The 19,051-nt window shown below is 44.5% G+C and overlaps 1 protein-coding gene across 3 annotated transcripts in view; it reads right to left on the bottom strand.

Annotated features, from left to right (window-relative positions):
• Positions 1–19,051, bottom strand: part of LMBR1 (limb development membrane protein 1) — a 135,170-nt gene that overhangs the window by 40,319 nt on the left and 75,800 nt on the right. For all 3 annotated transcript variants that reach the window (XM_010829257.1, XM_010829258.1, XM_010829259.1), the window contains exons 8-9: positions 18,669–18,733; positions 14,064–14,136 (exon numbers count right to left, since the gene is read on the bottom strand). In XM_010829257.1, coding sequence (XP_010827559.1) covers positions 14,064–14,136; positions 18,669–18,733 — 138 coding nt within the window. The remainder of the gene's footprint in view (positions 1–14,063; positions 14,137–18,668; positions 18,734–19,051) is intronic.

The raw sequence follows: 19,051 nt of genomic DNA, 5'->3' as shown, positions 1-19,051 counted from the left end.
ATTAGCTTTTTCTCAATTTTTAAGTTATTTTCATTATGTGTTTGTATTTGGTAAGATTTGGGGGCTCCTATAAAACTGTAGCATGTCCCTCATAAATCCCACCTTTTATCATTACATCATGACCCCCACTGTCTTTAATGCTTTTCTTTATATTCATCTCCACCCTTCAGACATCATATTGATAATTCTGATTAGATCAATATTCAATGTCTACATTATTACAATACAAATTTTATCCACTGCTTACCCATGTAATATACTACCATTAGCTTTCCTTTCTTCCATAACATTCTTTTTTACTCCCAGAATTAATCTTTTTTTTCCATTTGCTTAGCTTTTTATGCACTTACCACTAATTAAAAGCTAAACTTTCCTCCCAAATGTCTTTATTTCCTCCAGTAGCTTGCAAAGAAAAGATGAATGGGAGGTAATTTTTTTGAAAGTATCCAAGTCAATATTAAAATTTGGTTAAACATAGATTACTTTTCATTTAAAAAATATAAATGAGGAATGACAAGGCGTGTGACTTACAGAGACTTAAATTCTCATCTTCTGTAGACGTCAAGTAATAGTTAATGCAGGAAAATCAAGAAATCGCAAGGGAGCCTCTCCCTTTAGTGTTTACAGATTTATTATTATTCATTAGCCAGGTCAAAACTACTTCTCCACCAGAACTGTGATGCCATTGCTCCACCGTCTGCCAGCTCCCAGTGATGGCGCTGAGCGGTGTGAAGCTCTTCTTCCCGCTGGGCCTGAGTGTGAACCGCTTCTCATTTCCCCCCTTGTCCAGGCGTCGGGAGTCACTCTTGTGCCCCAGCCTGGGCCCTGGGTGAGCACTTTCAATCCCCGAGCTCCTGTCCTCTAGGACTGGGACATCTGCTTGATTTTGTCATCCCCTCCATCTCATTTTCTCTGCTCTCCCCATTTGGAATTCCTATTAGTTAGATGTTAGATGTCCTGAACTGGTTCTCTAATATTCTAACTCCACCTTATTTTTGCCTATTTTGACCTATCTTCTTTATCTTCCAATCCTGTAGACATATTACCATTTCTAAATTTCGCCAGCTATTCCGTTTTTACGGAACCTTGGCCCTTCTCATGGACGCGGTCCCAGCCTCTCCCGGAACACTAACGACAGATGTACCTGTATGCGCTCTTCTCCTGTGCGTGCTCTGCTCTCCCCCAGCACCCTTTACTGCGTATTTGTCTTGGTTCCTACTTTCCTGGGAGAAGTCTTCCTCTTAAGTCTGGTGAGTCTGAGCTGTCAGTTCATACTTAAGAAGGAATCACTAAAATGATCATTTGATTTGAAACTCTACAATTGCAACAAGACTTCCTGTTGGGTGTTCCAGCGGGTTCTTCATGGGCACCCAACTGTTAGGAGCCTGGAAGGCTCTCCTGGACGGATGGAGTCCCCAGAGAAGACTCCTCTGATCTCCTTCTCAGGGTTTTAGAGCTCAGCTGTCCCAGCAAAGAGAGCCGGGGGCCCAGGCATTTAGTCTGTGAGAACTCATCGATCCACCACTCCCTGGCCCAGGCCCAGGCCACAGGCTTCCTTTCTCTGGAAAAGAACGCCCCCTACTGCTGGGGTGGGGAAGAGGCAGTGGTCTGAGACCCTGGAGACAGGGACGAGATGGGGGACCAAACTCGTTCAAGAGCAGGCTTCTCAGCCAGTCCTCCTGGTCTTAACTCGTCCCATTCAGCCCCACTTTGGCAGGTGTCTGCTGCTGCCACTTCGTGGACTTTCAGGGGTTGGGGTATTAATCAAGGACAGATGGTGTAGGATTCAGCTTCCTTGGGTCTGATGAATTAGTCACTTCTAAAATTCTCTCAGGTCTACTAAATTTCAAAACATTTGTGCGGCCTTCTCTGCTCAAGTTCTCCTTCTTTTAGGTCTGTGCTTGTCTGAAAACTCACCTCAAAAATAAGGAGATAGTTTCATGTAACTGTAAGTTTGCACACTGAGAGGGCTGCAAGGCGGGTGTTCTAGCAGCGTATCAGTGACACCCAGGCCCTGAGCCCCGCTGCCCACAAGCTGGCTTGTGACTGAGACTGATGCCCTCCCCCCTTTCACGTGATTTCGTGATTCCTGTTTATTTTACTTTGCTTATCATTTCTTCTTTCCCCACCAAGTGGAATTTCTGTTTATTCTTTTCCCTCATGTTAATTTGACACTTCAGTGGTTACTTTCTCATTCTGAGCACACAGACTTAAGATTTATATTTGTTTCAACATAAAACCCTAGAGGGAAACCTTACTAGGTAACTGATCCCCCACCAAGGTGAAATTTCACAATGCTTTCTAGAAACCATTCTCTCACTGCTTTCCACCCACCCCTCCTAAACCATGGTTTGTGCTGAGGTGGTTTTAAAAATACTTAGTTTAAGATTATTACTACATTCTTCCATTGGTATGGAGCTACCATATCCTTAATGACTAGAAAAGTACCTAGTCAGTAAATATACTACTCTAAAATGAATAAATAAATGAATGCCTTTTTCTGTCCTAATAGGTACATGACATCTTTAGAAATGCATGAATTTTTAATTGCTATTTTCCCTGCAACCTTAAGATTCCAGAGTACTCAATAATCCTTAACAGGTGCTCCATGGGAAGTTTAATTCTTCTCTAATTCTTCTCTCTCTCCTTTGTAAGTGACTCTTCTATGTGAAAGCCAGTAAACCTTTTATTATCATTACCATTATTCTTAGAATTCACGAATCTAATAGGATAAGTGGATCTTTTCGATTTCTTGCTAATAATCTTACCTAGGACTCTGTGACCTTTTTAATGTGCACTCAGCTCTTTCCTCGGCTCGCTGACTATCTCTTCTGTTATTTACTTGCTTTTCCCCTGGTTGTTCTCTTCCTCCCTCTGGATATTACTTAGATGGGGTATATTAGCCCTGTAGTCCATGTGTGTTATTTTATTACTGATCTCCTCTCTGTACTTTCCCTTCTCTCACTTGATTCCACCAGATGATTGATTCAGTTTTCAGAAGGACTGTATCATTTTCCACTGCTGCTGTAACAAACTACCATAAACTCAGTGACTTAAAGCAGCACAGATGTCTTGCCTTCCACTCCGGAGGTCAGGAGTCTAACCTGGAGGCGGGGCAGGACTGCGCCCTCTGCAGACTCCAGAGAGAACCGGCTTCTGGAGACCGCCGGCACTCCTGGGCTCGGGGGCCTTACCTCGGGCCACTCCACCCTCTACTTCTGTATCACGGCCCCTTCTGTGGCTGCCTGCCTCGTCGCTCACTCCTCACGCTGCTGTGATGACACGGTGCCTGCCCACCAGATCACCCAAGATAATCGCAACCCCCTCATTGAAGCAGTGCACAAGCCCTGTCCCCATGTAAGGAGACGCGCGCACAGGCTCGGGAGGGGAGGACCTGGACGCTTCCGCGAGACCCTGTTCTGTCTATCACAAGGACTACCTCATCTCTCGTCTACTAAATTTTAAAACTTGTCCCCACGTTCTAGGCAGTTTTTTTCTGCTCTAGTCATATCTCTTTGATAAACTGTACTGCTCTGGGGGGCTGAGTACGAATTCTCCTTCGTCTCTCCCAACAGCTGACTTCCATCAGAAGCACGGTCTCTAGATGCTCACCTTGGCCCTCACGCTTAGCCCTGAGCACACACCACGCCCAGACCTGCCGCTCCTGCTCCCTCATCCCTCTCCGGGCAGAGCGGCCCCCAACCAGTGACAGACATCTGCAGGGCCAGTAACTGGAGTTCTTGGAGACTAGGGACAAACCGGCCAAAATACCAACTCGGGAGGAAGAAGACTCAGTGCTCTGGTGTCTCTCAGGCTACAAACAGTACTCCTTTCTTAAAGGCAGAGACTCAGGAGAGGGTTCAGGCCAACGGCACAAGGCACACGGCGCACTAAGCCCTCCTGTGGAACCAGAAAGCTCCCGTCCCACCTGGGTTTCTAGCAAAGTAAGGACCGTCCCCGCTGCACTTCCGTTCTCACCACTGCCCATCACTAAAGAGACAGAAATCCAATCTTCTTCCCTTGGCAGAACCTGAGCTCTTGAAAGCACTAAAACGTTATACACTATTTCCAGAACTAATGAGTTTTTTGCTTCCCAGTATACAGTTGATTAGAGACTGGGGAGAAAGAGAGAGAGAGGTACTCAGGTAGTGTGCCCCAAACCACTGCACTGCTACTGCAAACCCAGAGCTTCTGGCAACCAAAGCAAAAGACAGACACTTAGGTTACAGAGTTGGTGGGTACTTCTGTATAACAGAGATTTACAGTCAGACGGCACAGCATTATAAGATTTTCAAGTATCTTTGAATTTAATAGTCTTAGAGGTAAAGAACATTTTACTTTTCATTCCATTTCTTTATAAATTATATGGTATGCATCTGTAGCTAATGCTCATTTAACTTCTACACCTAAAAAATTACAAACACAATCCCAAACTATGTTTCATCCCCTATGCTTGTAAAGAAAAGCATAATCCCAGTAACCAGTTCACTGCTAGAAATAATAACCTATTATTCAGAATTTTGAAAGGGAATCAGAGTAGATAGTATTCCTGCTGTTAACGTAAAATTAAAAGACATAAATGCCTACTTTGTGGGTGTGATATCTAACAAGCTCAGTACAGATGTCCAGGCCAATCAAAGTTTTCAAAGGAAAATAACTAAAGTGATGTTTCCATAACACTGCTTTTATTTTTTTTGATGACACAATGCTAGACACACAATAGGTAGTTAATAAACACTGAGTGACCTGCACACTAAAATCAAGAATACATACTTATTGTCCTTAAAAGAAATTATGGTTTCACTAAATGACTAGATTTTCATCTGGAATAATACAAGTTTCAAAGACATCACCGCCTTTTACCGTATATCTCATTACCTACGTGAGAAAAGTAAGCTTGTTTGGGCAGAATATTCCAGTATAAAAGGAAATGATGGCTCTCGTAAGGAGCCGTGACACACCACAAACAAGTACTGGAATGTTATACAAACTTCAGTTATACCAACAAAATCACCAAAATATCCTAAAGAACTGTATTATCATTACTTTATTTCAAAACGAATCTAAAATGTTCAATGTCAGCATTGTCTAGTCAATAAGTCAAATTGGTAGACAAAACCTGTTTGGACTAGTCATGAAAAATAAAAAGGGATTCTCCAAGAAAACCACAAAGCAGCTCATTTAAGGTCAATTTAACGGTATTATTCTGTTTTCCTTCCAGCCTCAACATAAGACTTCACTACCTCAAAGGGAATTGTAAGAGCATCTATTTGCACTCCCCCTAGGTGATTGGCAGTTCACCACCAATTAGTTCAAAATTACACTGTTACTAGCATGCAATAAAAACAACACCTTTCATCTTTCTCACACAGGTAAGAATCCCTTCAGAGCCAATAACTTTGATCAAATGAGTATTTTTGATCCTGCCCCACCCGTCTCTTTGGATTCAGGAAAACTAATAGCTGAAGGCAACTTTTCCCAGCTTTATTCTTAAGCTGAAAAACTAGTGTGGCATTGAAAATATTTTCCTCCCAAGATAACAGAATTTCCCAAAGTCCTGCATTTCAACAATTAAGCTGTCCTCACACCTTTTCTTAATATGTAAGAGAGCCCTAACTGCCACATATTCATATATTAAAGGACAGACACTATTTACTGTACGATATATAACAGTGCATTTCTAAAAACCAATATAAATCTCCAAATGATTATATAAATAATTCAAAGAATATGAAGCAAGAAAACAATCTCCCTAAACAAATCAGTAGGGAGGCCTGGCGTGCTGCGATTCATGGGGTCGCAAAGAGTCAGACACTACTGAGCAACTGAACTGAACTGAACTGAACTGAACTGAACTGAAACAATCCAGGGTCGTAAACTTAGTCTCCATGATTACTACTTGAAAACAGATGCCTCTAGTATATATTGTTTCATTTAACTTTTAAATTTAGTGTATAGACAAAAGAAAGCTAGTTATAAAATCCATTATCTAAGCAATTCTTTAAAGTTTTGATTATATTTAGTACTTTGAACTGACCAAAGTTATCTCTGTCACCAAGAATGTGAGGTCACTCAAATACTTTTCATTATTCCCAGTCACTTAGACAAACGAGTTTGTTGTTAAAACCCAAGACTCCTAATAATTCATAGAATGAACAGTCTCCATCCCCTAAGCAAATACCAATTACTATACACCATAAAGCCACTGGTGATTAGACAGGCCCCACAAAGCTTTTGAAAACTGAAGCCTGGACATGCAATCTCTAAAACATCCACCTGGGCATGAACAAACACCATTACCATCTATAGAGGAGACAGACAAGTCATACGCTCAAAAACTCTATTTCCATTTCTATTCCATTTGCAATGCTAGCATTTGTTAAAATAGTTTGTTTACTTCTGACATATGCACAAAAATATGGCTAGTTACTGAACCAAGTAATATGAGATTTTTTTATATCCAACACAATTTTGAAAATGCAAAATACTTTCATTATAAAATGATCACAGGCAATATGCAGAATATTAAACAACTTTAGGAACATTATATGAAACTGTGTACAATGAAAGGTTTGGCCCTTTTTTTTCCTACTTTAGCTACAAGGTGGTGGTGTACCCTAAGCCAGATAAGGTGTTAAGATTACTTTACACGTTACTCTTGGGAACACCATCATAATCTGGGTGTGGTTACACAAGCAGCTCATGTGCATTAAACTCATCTCCTGCTAACAAATCTGGATCGTCTACACAGAGCAATCTCTCTCTCTCAGTTTCAGAGAATACATACTTGACTCTTGAATTATTCCAAAGTATTCTCCAGCTACCGGTACTGTATCTCTTCAGCCACCTCGCCTCATCCCTCCTTCATCTCACTATTTGGGCCATATTTTATTGTCATGGAAGTGATTCTATGGCTCAAGAAGCTGAATAAATTGTAACAAGATGTCTCCTACAGTTTCAGACCCTTGGACCCAAACGTCGGTGTCTTACTAAAAGAAACCATTTAATTAGTATTACCAGTAGAATTAATATTCTTTTCTGGGGCTTCCCTGGTGGCTCAGATGGTAAAGCGTCTGCCTGCAATGTGGGAGACCCGGGTTCGATTCCTGGGTCAGGAAGATCCCCTGGGGAAGGAAATGGCAATCCACTCCAGCACTCTTGCCTGGAAAATCCCATGGACGGAGGAGCCTGATAGGCTACAGTCCATGGGGTTGCAAAGAGTTGGACACGACTGAGCGACTTCACTTTCACTTTCTGTTAGTTCATAAAGTCAAGATATTACTAAATCCTTTCTTCTGTCACAGTATTGCCCCCAAAGGGGTCATTCAGTGTCAACAATCTTTGCTATGTATGTTCTTGATGAAAGTCAGTATCTGATCAACTTCAGACTACTACTTCCAGAGTCTGGTAAATCTGAGTTACTCTTACATCAGTGGTATAACCAACAGAATAACCACTGCAAGACTATAAAAGAGTGCTGAGGGGAAGTCAAGACGAAAATAGCACAGAGGACCTGAGATGAAGCCCAGCGCGTCCTTACACCACGAAGGGTGCCGTGTGAGAGACATCACACAGCCAACCACGCTTCCCATGACGACGGGAGAGCCTCTGACAGGACGCCGCCACTCTGAGCAAGCACAGACTGCCTGGTAAACTTGGCTGAGGGATAAACAACAAGCTTCTAGAACTACAGGTTACTGAGTTCCACAAAAAATGAGGATGTGTGGGAGTTTTTTTCAATCTTTTACTTTTCATAATACAAAGATACAGCAAAAATGAAATCAGTACATCTTCTGTGCTCTTAAGAATAAAGAATTAGTACAAACTTCAATGGAAAAAGCTTTTAAAAAGATTAGAATGAAGCAGGAAAGTAACTGCCACCAAAGGTGATATACTAACTTTTTATCATGAAGATGAAAACAGTACATAAAAAATGGAATTGAATCATTAAGTTCAAAGGCTATTTTAAAATAAATCACATTAAAAGAACTGTGAAGGTTTTGAACTTAAACAACAAAATATAATTCCTGTTCATTAGGTACTTCTAAAGTTACCCAGTACACCCATAGGCTATACACACGAAAGCTAATTATTTCAATTAATGCTGCTGTGCGACTTAAACATTTAAACAGGCTAATGTATATGTATCTTAATCCTGGGAAGGAATTACAAAAGATTTTCTACCAAGATTAATGTAATGGGACTTTCTGTTGGGCCACTCTTCAGGGGTCCTGGAGTAGAGATGGGCTGTGACTGCCCCAATTTCATGGCTTAACAATGAGGGAAAATCGCTTTCTTTCTTTTCCTTCACTGACACTAATCACATGGTCTCCAGCTCCCCCGTCTTGGCTCGTCTCCAGAGGTCTCTACAATGGGCTTTCTAAACACTGTTCCATGCGGTGGTTTTTTATGCTATCACCAAATTTCACTTCTTCATTCTTCACATCTACAGTAAAATGACATAGCACTGTGTGAGCTTTTCATCTGTCCACTTACTCCCAGCCCACCACGTGCCTGGTGGTATCAGAGGATCAGGAAGAAAACCAGCATACAGCCCTGCCTGCTGAGTTCCTATTCCAGGCAGGGAGAAGGGCAGTATGAGAAATGAGCAGTACATCAGTGACCAGAAAGTGCTGTACAAACAAGGGGAAGGAGAAAAGAAGTGCCGGGGGGAGGCAGGCCTGGCAGCACTGGCCGCGAGGCTTACTGCGGGAAGGCCTATGGGGAAGGGGCCTGGCAGGTAAAGAGCTGAGAGGCAGAGGCAGGGGCCGCAAGGCGCCTACAGGAGCCGGGGGCAGCCGGGAGCCCACGAGTGAGGGAGGGCTGACCCTCAGTGCTCTCCCGCCTCTCAGGCCGAGGATGGGCGCAGGGAGCCGACGGGGATCTGCACCGGCTCAGCCAGTGGTGGCTGGCCGTCGCTCAGACCAGGGAGGCCACGGGGTGAGGGGGTAAAGCGTGGTCAGATGCTGGAGAGGCTTTGAAGCCAGAGGCGAAAACTTCGCGAAGGAACCCACACAGGAATGAAGACCCGCCAATGAATTCGCCTGGGCACCTGAAGATTGGGTCTGCCACCTGCAGGGACAGCTCCGTGTGAACAGAGGCCTACTGAGCTGATTTTGGACGAGATGTGTTCAGGATGCCAACTGGACAACCCAGTGGAGTGCGCACTAGACCCCCGGCTCCTCAGAGCTGGGGGCCAGCAGCCACAGCGCCGGAGGGCTGGTCCGGGAGGGCGGCAAACAGAGGCGCGCCAGGACCGAGGCACGCGGTGGCCCACGTGAGGTGGGGGGCCGGGGAAGACCCAGCAACGCAGGCTGAGCAGCAGCAGCCCGTCCAGCTGGAGGGCAAGGAGCGTGTCGAGAACAGGAAACTGAGCGGAGTGGTGGCATCCCCGGGAGAAAGGAGAGCCGGGATGAGGGCTGCGGGTCATGGCCAGCACAGCGCCAGCGCTTCGGTAGCCACAGAGGCGGAAATGAGCCCAGAGCATATATAAACTGGTTGTAACATGGCATTAACGTACCGCCCTGGCTCAAAACTCACACACCTGTGCTTTGACCTCTAACTAGAGGGAAGGAGCTTTCTGAGAGACTGTTCCGAAGTTGTAATCCTCAATCAGGCTCGACTAACATTTTCCACTTCTTTCTTCGATCGACGGATTGTTTCTGTGGACACTCCCTTTCCTTACTCCTTTACTTGTTCTCTCATTCTGTTGAGAAAAACCACGGTGCTTCCCCACACCGACGGAAGGGAGCCAGCTGCTTCTGTGAGACAGGCGGCAGCCAGCCGAACTCTGCAGCTGGGAGAAGGGACGCAGCCCGCTGCACCGGGGAGAGCCAGCCGCAGCCTCGGCCCAGCGGCGGGGCGGCCAGACGCAGCGCGCGCAGGCAAACCCAGGCGAGGGGCGAGCGTTCTGACACAAGAGCTTCTGCTTTCTTGGCAAAACAGGAAGAAAAGTATCAGCTGAGAGTGACAGCGAAGGAGATCTGAGAGAAGAGAAGACATGAGCAGTCGTCTAGAGACTGGTCAGACAGCAGAGAAAGGTCAGGCGGCCACAGTAGGCGGTGAACGGCCATGCGGGAAGAGGACGCGCAGAGCGGGCTGGACCGAGGCCACAGTCTCGCCAGGCGTGAGCACAACACGGGGAGTGCGAAGGGGCCTGAAAGCGCACACGGGGCACTGGCTGTGACGACAGCCTGGCACCAGTGTAACTGTGGTGAAGCCTGGGGACGAGGGGGATGCGGGGGCAAGCGGCGGTGGCGAGAGGTTACGAGGGTGAACACACGGGATGTGTGAAAAGTCTCAGCACTGAGTGGCTGCAGGAAGTGAGTTGGAGAAGTCAGAGCTGGGCGGCAGGTGCTGAGGTCACGCCAGCACCTGAATGCGTGCACACGACGAGGCCCGTGCTCGCATGGCGGCAGTAAGCAGCTCCAAGAGAGGGCTCCAGGGGCTTCCCAGAGGACTAGCCGGCATGGCAGAGAGAGCGCTTGTGAAAGAGCAGACAGCGCGAGTCCTCCAGCAGGGAGCAGGCAGAGCCTGGGAGGGGAGGGTGGCTGGAGAGAGGAGACGCGCTCAGTCAGGTCAGGGTCTGCAGACACGGATTCAGCGTCTGACACAGCAAGGGCAGCCCAGGCAGGCTCCAGGAGGAGCGCCAGAGGGCGGGCAGCAAGCAGGACCCCACTGGGGGCTGCTGGGGAGCTGAGACTTCAGGACACAGGGAAGGCCGAGCGCTGCGGGCCTGCCACCGGTCCGGGCTCTGCCCCAGAGCTGGCGCAGGATGTCCCAGGGGAGGGGACAGTGGGAACCGGGGGCAGAAACGGCCTCAAGGAAACGTGCAGACCAGCGTCTGAGACCACAGGACAGCCCCGGGCTCCTCGGCCGGACGGGAAAGAGGCCAAGGGCAAAAGGCACCGTCACTCCTGCCCTCTCCAGTGCGGGTCTGCACAGGCTCCCTCCCGCTCCAGAAACACACACACCACCTTCCTCCAGTTCTTGTCAGGTCCTTCAGCCCTGGACGCAGCCTTCACGCAGTCTCACCACGTCCCTTCCTCTTCTTCAGTTAACTAGCCCACGATCTCAAGACTCGGGTTCTAAATTCACCTGCACGATGTCTGGTGCTTAGAAAAAGAAGAGTGGTGAAGAGAAAAGAGGGGAGAGAGTGGGGCAGGCTGGTAGCAGGACGGCTTCTCTGTAATAGTGTGCCAGTTAGCTTTACTTTGTTACTGTCTCTTAAAAAATAACACTATTAACAACACAAAACCTCTAGCACCATCAAGTGTCAAGGAGGAGCAGTGGAGAAGTCACAGGCAGGCAGTGCATCCCAAAGCTGTGCTGATAACTTAAACGCCAGCATGGAAACCGAGCTCAGGCGTATAATGACTACCACAACAAGTCATCATATCTTCCAGAACAAAATAGTGTTATTCCCACAATTAAGTCCCTTTTGACATCAAGTATCATGTTTTATCAGGTAACCACAAAGTTGGGATCAGAACAAACCATGCAGATGTCCCCAAGCTACACACGATGCCCGTCACAGCCCACGAGCACCAAGAAAGCACAGCCAGCGTGCCCTCAGCAAACACCACCACAAGTTCTGGGCTGGATCACCACTGTAAGCTGTAGCTTTTAAAATCTTTTACTCTATCCCGAAATTCTTTTTAATAGCCCAGACTAAAAACTTAAACTTCAATATTTAAAAATAATTTAAAATATACGATAACTATTACAACAAAATCTATGTGACAGAGCACTCTATTAAACCATGGGATGACTGCCATCACTAACCTCCTAGTAGTGAATATGTGTTCAGTCACGTCTGACTCTACAGCCCTTTGGACTGTCACCCACCAGGCTCCTCTGTCCACGGGATTTTTCAGGCAAGAATACTGGAGTGGGTTGCCATTTCCTCCTCCAGGGGATCTTCCCAACCCAAGGATCAAACCCACACCTCCTGTGTCTCCTGCATTGCAGGCAGATTCTTTACCCACTGAACCATTGGGAAAGCCCTACTAACCTCCTATGATCTATATTTTCTTAAATAGCAAATTACAAAATAGGGTTTTGTTCCATCTTGGCTTTTCTTCCCTCTGCACAACTGACAAATATACTTACTGAAGCTCATAATTCTTCATCTGTATTAATCAAAATGTCCATTTTGCTTCAGAACCCTCTATATTCCACCTTCAACAGTCCAGAGCGCTAACCAGCAGCAAAGAGCAAAGCGACAGCTGTATCCCAACATGTCCCAACACACAGTCTCCCTGGAAAGACCCTTAATGACCACCAACAGTCAGAAGCAGCGCATCGCCTCCCAAAACGGCAGAAAATAAAAGCGCACTTAGCACTGGCAATCACATCATCCTTTTTTTTTTTTTTAAGTCTTTACTGAATTTGTTACAATATTGCTTGTTTTACCTTTTGGGTTTTTGCCTGCAAGGCACCTGCAATCTTAGTTCCCCAACCAGGGATCGAACCTGCGTCCCCTGCATCGGAAGGCAAAGGACTGCCAGGAAGTCGCAGACCATATTATTCTTAATCCCCTGCAAGCTACACCATTACTGTGTTAGCTGGGATGTTTTGTATATTTTGGCTTTGCCTCATTGTATACTACCTCAAACTCCTGGCAAGTGTTTTCCTCTTCAATTTCTTTAGCTATAATGGAGCCACTTTTTATTTGAGGAGCTAAGGATCTAGAGAAATTCTGGAGAGACTTTTTTTCTCCACTGTTGAAGGACAAAATGAGAAAAGCCTACATTTTGGGGTTTCTTTTGATTAGCCTTATTTCAAATTCTTTAATTCACAGAGCTCTGTATATTACCCTTCCTAGATCTGAGCCTCCTGATCTGTAAGACAGAAGTAGTATGTATATAAGCTGAGACATAACCCCACACCGCAGGGGGCAGCTAGACATGGATTCTGAATGATCCAGGCAGATTTAGTATACAATGGCGTGATTACCTAAATAAGACAAGTTCATTACAATATTAACTATTTTAATGAAATATTAGAAAGCTGACAGTATGGATTAAAGTTATAATTTTTAAGTTAAATAGGTTTAAATGTTAAAATAGCTTTAATAAAGTTAGAAGAATAAAAGATACATGTAGTTCCAGTCTAAAAGCTATCCATATCAAAGTATATAATTATTACCGATAAGAATTCTCTAGAATAGATACAATCCGAAATTCTTTGATCTAGGAATAATGTCTAATATCAACATTTTGGGGCTGATGATTTAAATTCACTATCTGTAACTGAAGAAAGTAGGTATCTTTCTTCCCATTTCTCAATACTGTGTAGTTAAAGTAACCTTCCATTTTATACCTACTCTTGAATTATGATTGTAAAATATAGTTAGCTATTTTAATAATCTGATCTCGGTGGTAGGTTTTCAACATTTAGAAGAAAACTGCGTAGGAGAAAAGACTGCAGGGTGAAAATCATTTGAGTAAAATAAAAAATTTTACTATGTCATTTCTCTGTTAAACTGTCATTACTCTTTTCTTTACTGGTTCATCATTTGAAGCCAAAAATGATCAGTAATGAAAATTTAAAATTTAAAGTCTTTGACAGGCTTATGTGGTTATCAGTTGGTAATGAACAGTATCCCCAAATGAGGACAGAGTTCCTGAGTACAACAATCTAATTTGGCCCCTTCTTATAGAATAAACACTGCTTTCTACCACACATTAGATATATCAACAGGAGAGACACAAGGAAGGGATGTTACGGCTGCTAAGACAAACCTGCAACACGCCAGTAAGTCCTGACACGTGTGGTGCGTGAGGATCTGGTGGAGGACAGACACGCCTAGTGGCCAGTGTCCGGGCGCTGAACAGACCCTGCCAGATCACAGCGACTTTCAGTGGGCGCCTGGCCCAGCGCCGCTGCTCCTCAGCACATGGCCTCACCCGGGCAGTGCACATGCTCCTCTGCGTCTCAGCCTCGGGCACCAGCACAAGGGCCTGAGGGGCTTGTCTTTCTCCCCTCAATTATCCGTCTTTTTAGAATTAACTAATGTTGTATTCTGGTCTAAATACGCAATAAATATAACAAATACATACCACTGAGTCGTCTCTGGAGTGCTTCTTCCTCTAGGGTAATGATATAAATTTGCTCATCCAGGTCTTCAAGAATCTAAATGTAAAGACCACACTATTGAATAATACATTACAAAAGCAGTGTTTATGAGAACATTTAGGCTACTTGGCCTATAATTTAGACAACCATTCAAATTAATAGGAATCTAAAATAAAAATGCTCAAACTATTCTATTTGCAAATCAAGTAAAAAGTCTTAGTACAGAGCTAAGCGAACTGAAAGCTGATTCTCACAAAATCTACATACATCTAAATTGGGGTTGTTTCAGTTTAAAGAATGAAAGAACTCTGCAACTCTCTCAAAGGCACACAAATGCAAGCACTCTAAACATCCAAAAAGCTGAATCAGTAATCTCTTCGTGCCCAAGCCAGTTCTCTGGAGCTGGAAGGAGCAGATCACCCAGTCCAATAATGGTCCAATAATCTACTAATACATTAACCTGCATGATGTGTAGAACAAGAAATCCATAAATGAAATCACTACCATTCATACTTTCCATTTACATCATCTTTATATACTAAAAGATGTCCACAAATATCAAACACTGGGATTATGAAAATTACCCCACAGACCGAACCCTACCGAGTGCTGAACACACACTCTCACTACCAGAGCATACAACATTAGTAAAATCAACCACCAGAAAAACCCACTAATCAACAGCCAATTTATATGGGATAGTCTCTGCACTGTCTTCATTACTGATAAAACCTAAAAGCTTTATTATCACAGGCGGGAAATTTATTATCACTTTGGCCACCTGATGAAAACAACTGACTCCTGAGAAAAGGCCCTGATGCTGGGAAAGATTGGACGCAGGAGGAGAAGGGGACGACAGAGGATGAGATGGTTGGATGGCATCACGGACTCGATGGACATGAGTTTGGGTAAACTCTGGGAGTTGGTGATGGACAGGGAAGCCTGGTGTCCTGCAGTCCATGGGGTCGCAAGGAGTCGGACACGACTGAACTGAACTCATCACAGCTGGCCTCCTTGAGCCAATGTTAAGTATCTTCCTAGCTCTGGGAAAACTCCAAAAGAAGCCCAGAGCTGTTATTAATGTTGTGTCCTTCAACCCCAAACTACTTATTTCTCAGCAAAACAATAAATTGTGAGTTGATGGACAAAACAAAATGCTGGAAACCCTATATATTAATACATATATCCTTTCAGAACCCTGATGAGGCATTTTCAGAAAAAGGAATTTCAATCATGCAATCCCTATCAAGTATCAAAGCAATCCAATAATTCCCAGTATTTGAACAAATTTATGGCCTAGAGCTGAAAACAAAATAAAATAATTAAATAAGAATATACAGTAAGAAACAAGTAATTATAAGAGATGGCCATCTTGTGAGCCCAGGAGGAATGGGAAGAAAGGGGTGGCCCTCCCGCAGCAGCCGAGACCCCGACACTCCAGTCTCTGGAGGAAGAAGGGTCCATGGAAGCCCCAGGGGGAGCCCTTAAACAGGGCTGAGTCATCCAAGGCAGATTTCCCGCTGTGAGGAGAGCATGGGCCACACCTCTGTGGGCCGCAAAACAAAGTTCCTTTTCCATCAAGGTTCTCACCACTTTCTACTGTTTGGACCACAATAGACACCTTCCACTTTTCTCAAGGTCTAACACATACAGAGGGGCCCTCCCTGGTGGCTCACCCAAAAAGAATCTGCTTGCCAAACAGAAGACCTGGGTTCAATTTGGGCTGGGAAGATCCCTTGGAGAAGGAAATGGCAACCCACTCCGGTAATCTTAGCGGGAAAATCCTGTGGACAGAGGAGCCTGGTGGGCTACAGTCCATGGGGTCACAAATGAGTCAGAAATGACTGAGCAACTAAAGAACAATAACAAGAACAAGAACAATAACACAAAAGGATTTCTTCCAGCTGTGCAGCTGCCCACTGATGGCTCGCCACCACGGGGACGTGCTGGTGTGAGTGACACAGATGAAGCCCAGAGAAGCACAGATGTCTGCGTGAGGGCTGGCATGCTTCATCCCGTCATTCCACAGCAACCTGTGAAAAACAGACTCTTTTCACCCCACCCTGTAATACGCCACCAAACTAAGGTCTGGCAAAGGAAAGTTATCTGCCTTCAAAGCCTGTGCTCTTAGCCAGTCTGGGCTGATGGGGACCTAAATATAGATCGGACTTAGTCCTTGACCTCAAACAGCTTATATTCTATGTTCAGGATAGACATGAAAAAAAAATTATAGAATTGAAATCAAAGGCATAAATGAAGCTAAAATAAAATGTTACAGAAGTTCGGAGGAAGAAAGATTCTCAGCTTCTATCTGGGAAGAAAAAAGTCTTCACAAATGTTTTTGATGGCAGTAGCATAGTACCTGGTAGCTTCATTTACCAAAAGGAGAAAAGGCATTCCGATCAGAGCAAATGACAAGCAGAACACCCAGGTGGGGAGGTACAAAGTACACTCAGCAACAGAAGGGCTCGAACTCTCGTTCTTAATGTAGAACAAGCAGCGGCCCAGAGTCCCGGCTCCGAGAAGAGCCTCTGGGTTCAAGCCCTGCCCCATCCTCTTAGATCTGTGATCTTGTATAAGCTAACTGATCTCCCTAACTGCAGATAATTCAAGCATAAAATAAGAACACCATCACCAAACTTATGGGCTTATCATCAGGATTAAATGAAGTTATGAAAAATGAAATTAAATGAAGTACTCAGTGCATACATACAGCAAATACTTAATTACTAAATAAATAACATTATGAGATGTTAGAAATAAGTCTGAAGATGTTATTAATAACCGACAAGTTTGGGAGAAAATAAGCTTGGGGAGGGGACATAAATAAGTAGTTTGATTCTTTATCTGTTGGGTTTTCAACTCCATGGGGTATTCAATTATAGCATTTAAAATATACTGTAGTTTATATTCATTATCTTTTTCTCACTAGAAATAGACATTTAGAAGTGAGGTGGAAGTGGCAGAATGCTCAGGAAACCAGAGCAGAGCACCATTAACCCAAGGACAGAACTTGAAACATTTGCCTATTTTAGGGGGCAGAAAGTAGAAACGGAGAGAGAGATCAAAAAAAACAAAACATCCAGAGAATTAGGAAGAAACTAAATGAATACCATGTCACAAAACCTCTTTAAGAGGAAAGCAAATTTCAAGATTTAATAGCATATGTATTATATTTGAGTGTGTGCACATTTACATAACAGGTAAAAAAAATCCATTATTTTAAAAAATATGAAGATTGCCATTAAAAAAAAAACTTTCAAAATTAAGCAAACATTTCCTAAAAGAATGTCTACTATGATATTCTCTGCTTCTTTCCCTTGATGAATCACCCTGACAGGGAAGAAAACATATAATCATGATAATTTAACAAGTACAACTAGTGAAATACAGACAAAGGGGAATATGGAAATGCAACGCGAGAAGCTTCACTGTCGTGGCTGAGAGGAGTGAGGCAGGGCTCGGAGCTGGTGTCAGAGCCGGGGCTCCAGGGTGCTGCCAGGGAGCGGGAGCAGGCAGCAGGCAGTGGCGAGGGAAAGGCCCTCGCCGCCGGGCGTGGGAAAGGGGAGGACCCAGCATGCTCGGCACAGCTCGCCAGCTGGGAGGCTGACCGGAGTCACAGACACCCGGGAGGCCACGGCGGGAGGGGCGCTCCAGGAAAACCTAGGGCGGACAGGTGTGAAGGCCTTCTTACATGTGCACAGTTCAGACCGGAATATGCAGGCAATGAAAATAATGGGAGTGACAAGCTCTCTAGATACAGTAAGAATTATTTTCATATTGTTAAATACTTGACAAAATAGCTAGAAGCCAAAGTATGAGTGTGTGTGTCCAGTCGCTTCAGTCATATCCAACTCTTTGTGACCCCATGGACTGTAGCTCACCAGGCTCCTCTGTCCATGGGATTTTACCGACAAAAATACTGGAGTGGGTTGCCATTCCCTCCTCCAGGGGGCCTTCCCAACCCAGGGATCAAACTTGCATCTCCTGTGTCTCCTGCAATGCAGGCAGATTCTTGACCACTGAGCCACTGGGGAAGCCCAGAAGCCAAAGCAACTTAGGAACAAATCATCAAAACTACTATCAACTGAAAATTATTTTAAAATGAATATACAGTATTTCTGTGATTAAAGGGGAAGGTATAATTCAATTAATCAAGATATAATATGCAGACAAATTTTCAGGAAATAACTACTTTGTAATTAAAAGAATATATATAGTAAACTTTGAAACATAAAAGAGTTATTACTATTTGATATAAGATCAGTTCAGTCGCTCAGTCGTGTCCGACTCTCTGCGACCCCATGAAATATAAGATAATGGACACTTAAAATACCTCTAAATATCTGTGCACTTTGTCTTCAAATCTGTTAGAAGCATTTTCACCTGTGTGCCTCTACTTTGCATTTTAAGAGCAAAAACAAATTTGGTTTCCAAAGATGAGAAAACTGAAACCAAAACAGTAGCAAGTTGGGATATCAATATATAAAAATATTCTCTGTTTCTGAACGCTAGTTTAGAACCTGAGAGATGTTCAAATGTGTAAGTGTTTATTTAACAGACAAGACGTTTCACGACGACATACTCACTGTTGGCTTCACCAACAGCTGCCCCATGACAGTGAACATGCGGGAGAGGCCGACGGGAGTGCACACTGCGGAAGAGAGAGAGCTTCCTTCAGAGTTAGGAGAGACTGCGGGCCCAAGATACGCCAGACTCCAGGACTGCTGCCGTGAGAAGACGCTCCGTGCGAACCTAGGTCTCCCCGGTGTTCTGTCACAGGGCTCCTCATATCACCACTAGAGACGCTCGAGGGGCTGGCACGCGGAGGGTGGGCATTCTTGCACTTAAGGGAGACTTGTGAAGACCAAGGAGGGGCAGGAGATGCCAGACTCCAGCAGCTGAATCACAACAAGGGCTCTCACTTCAAAGAAGTCAAAGAAAACCAGCCAGAAAACAGGCTGCATTTCAA

The sequence above is a fragment of the Bison bison genome, unplaced genomic scaffold (assembly GCF_000754665.1).
Source record: "Bison bison bison isolate TAMUID 2011002044 unplaced genomic scaffold, Bison_UMD1.0 scf7180017864503, whole genome shotgun sequence".
Lineage (NCBI taxonomy): Eukaryota > Metazoa > Chordata > Mammalia > Artiodactyla > Bovidae > Bison > Bison bison.
This window is presented reverse-complemented; position numbering and strand designations above follow the sequence as displayed.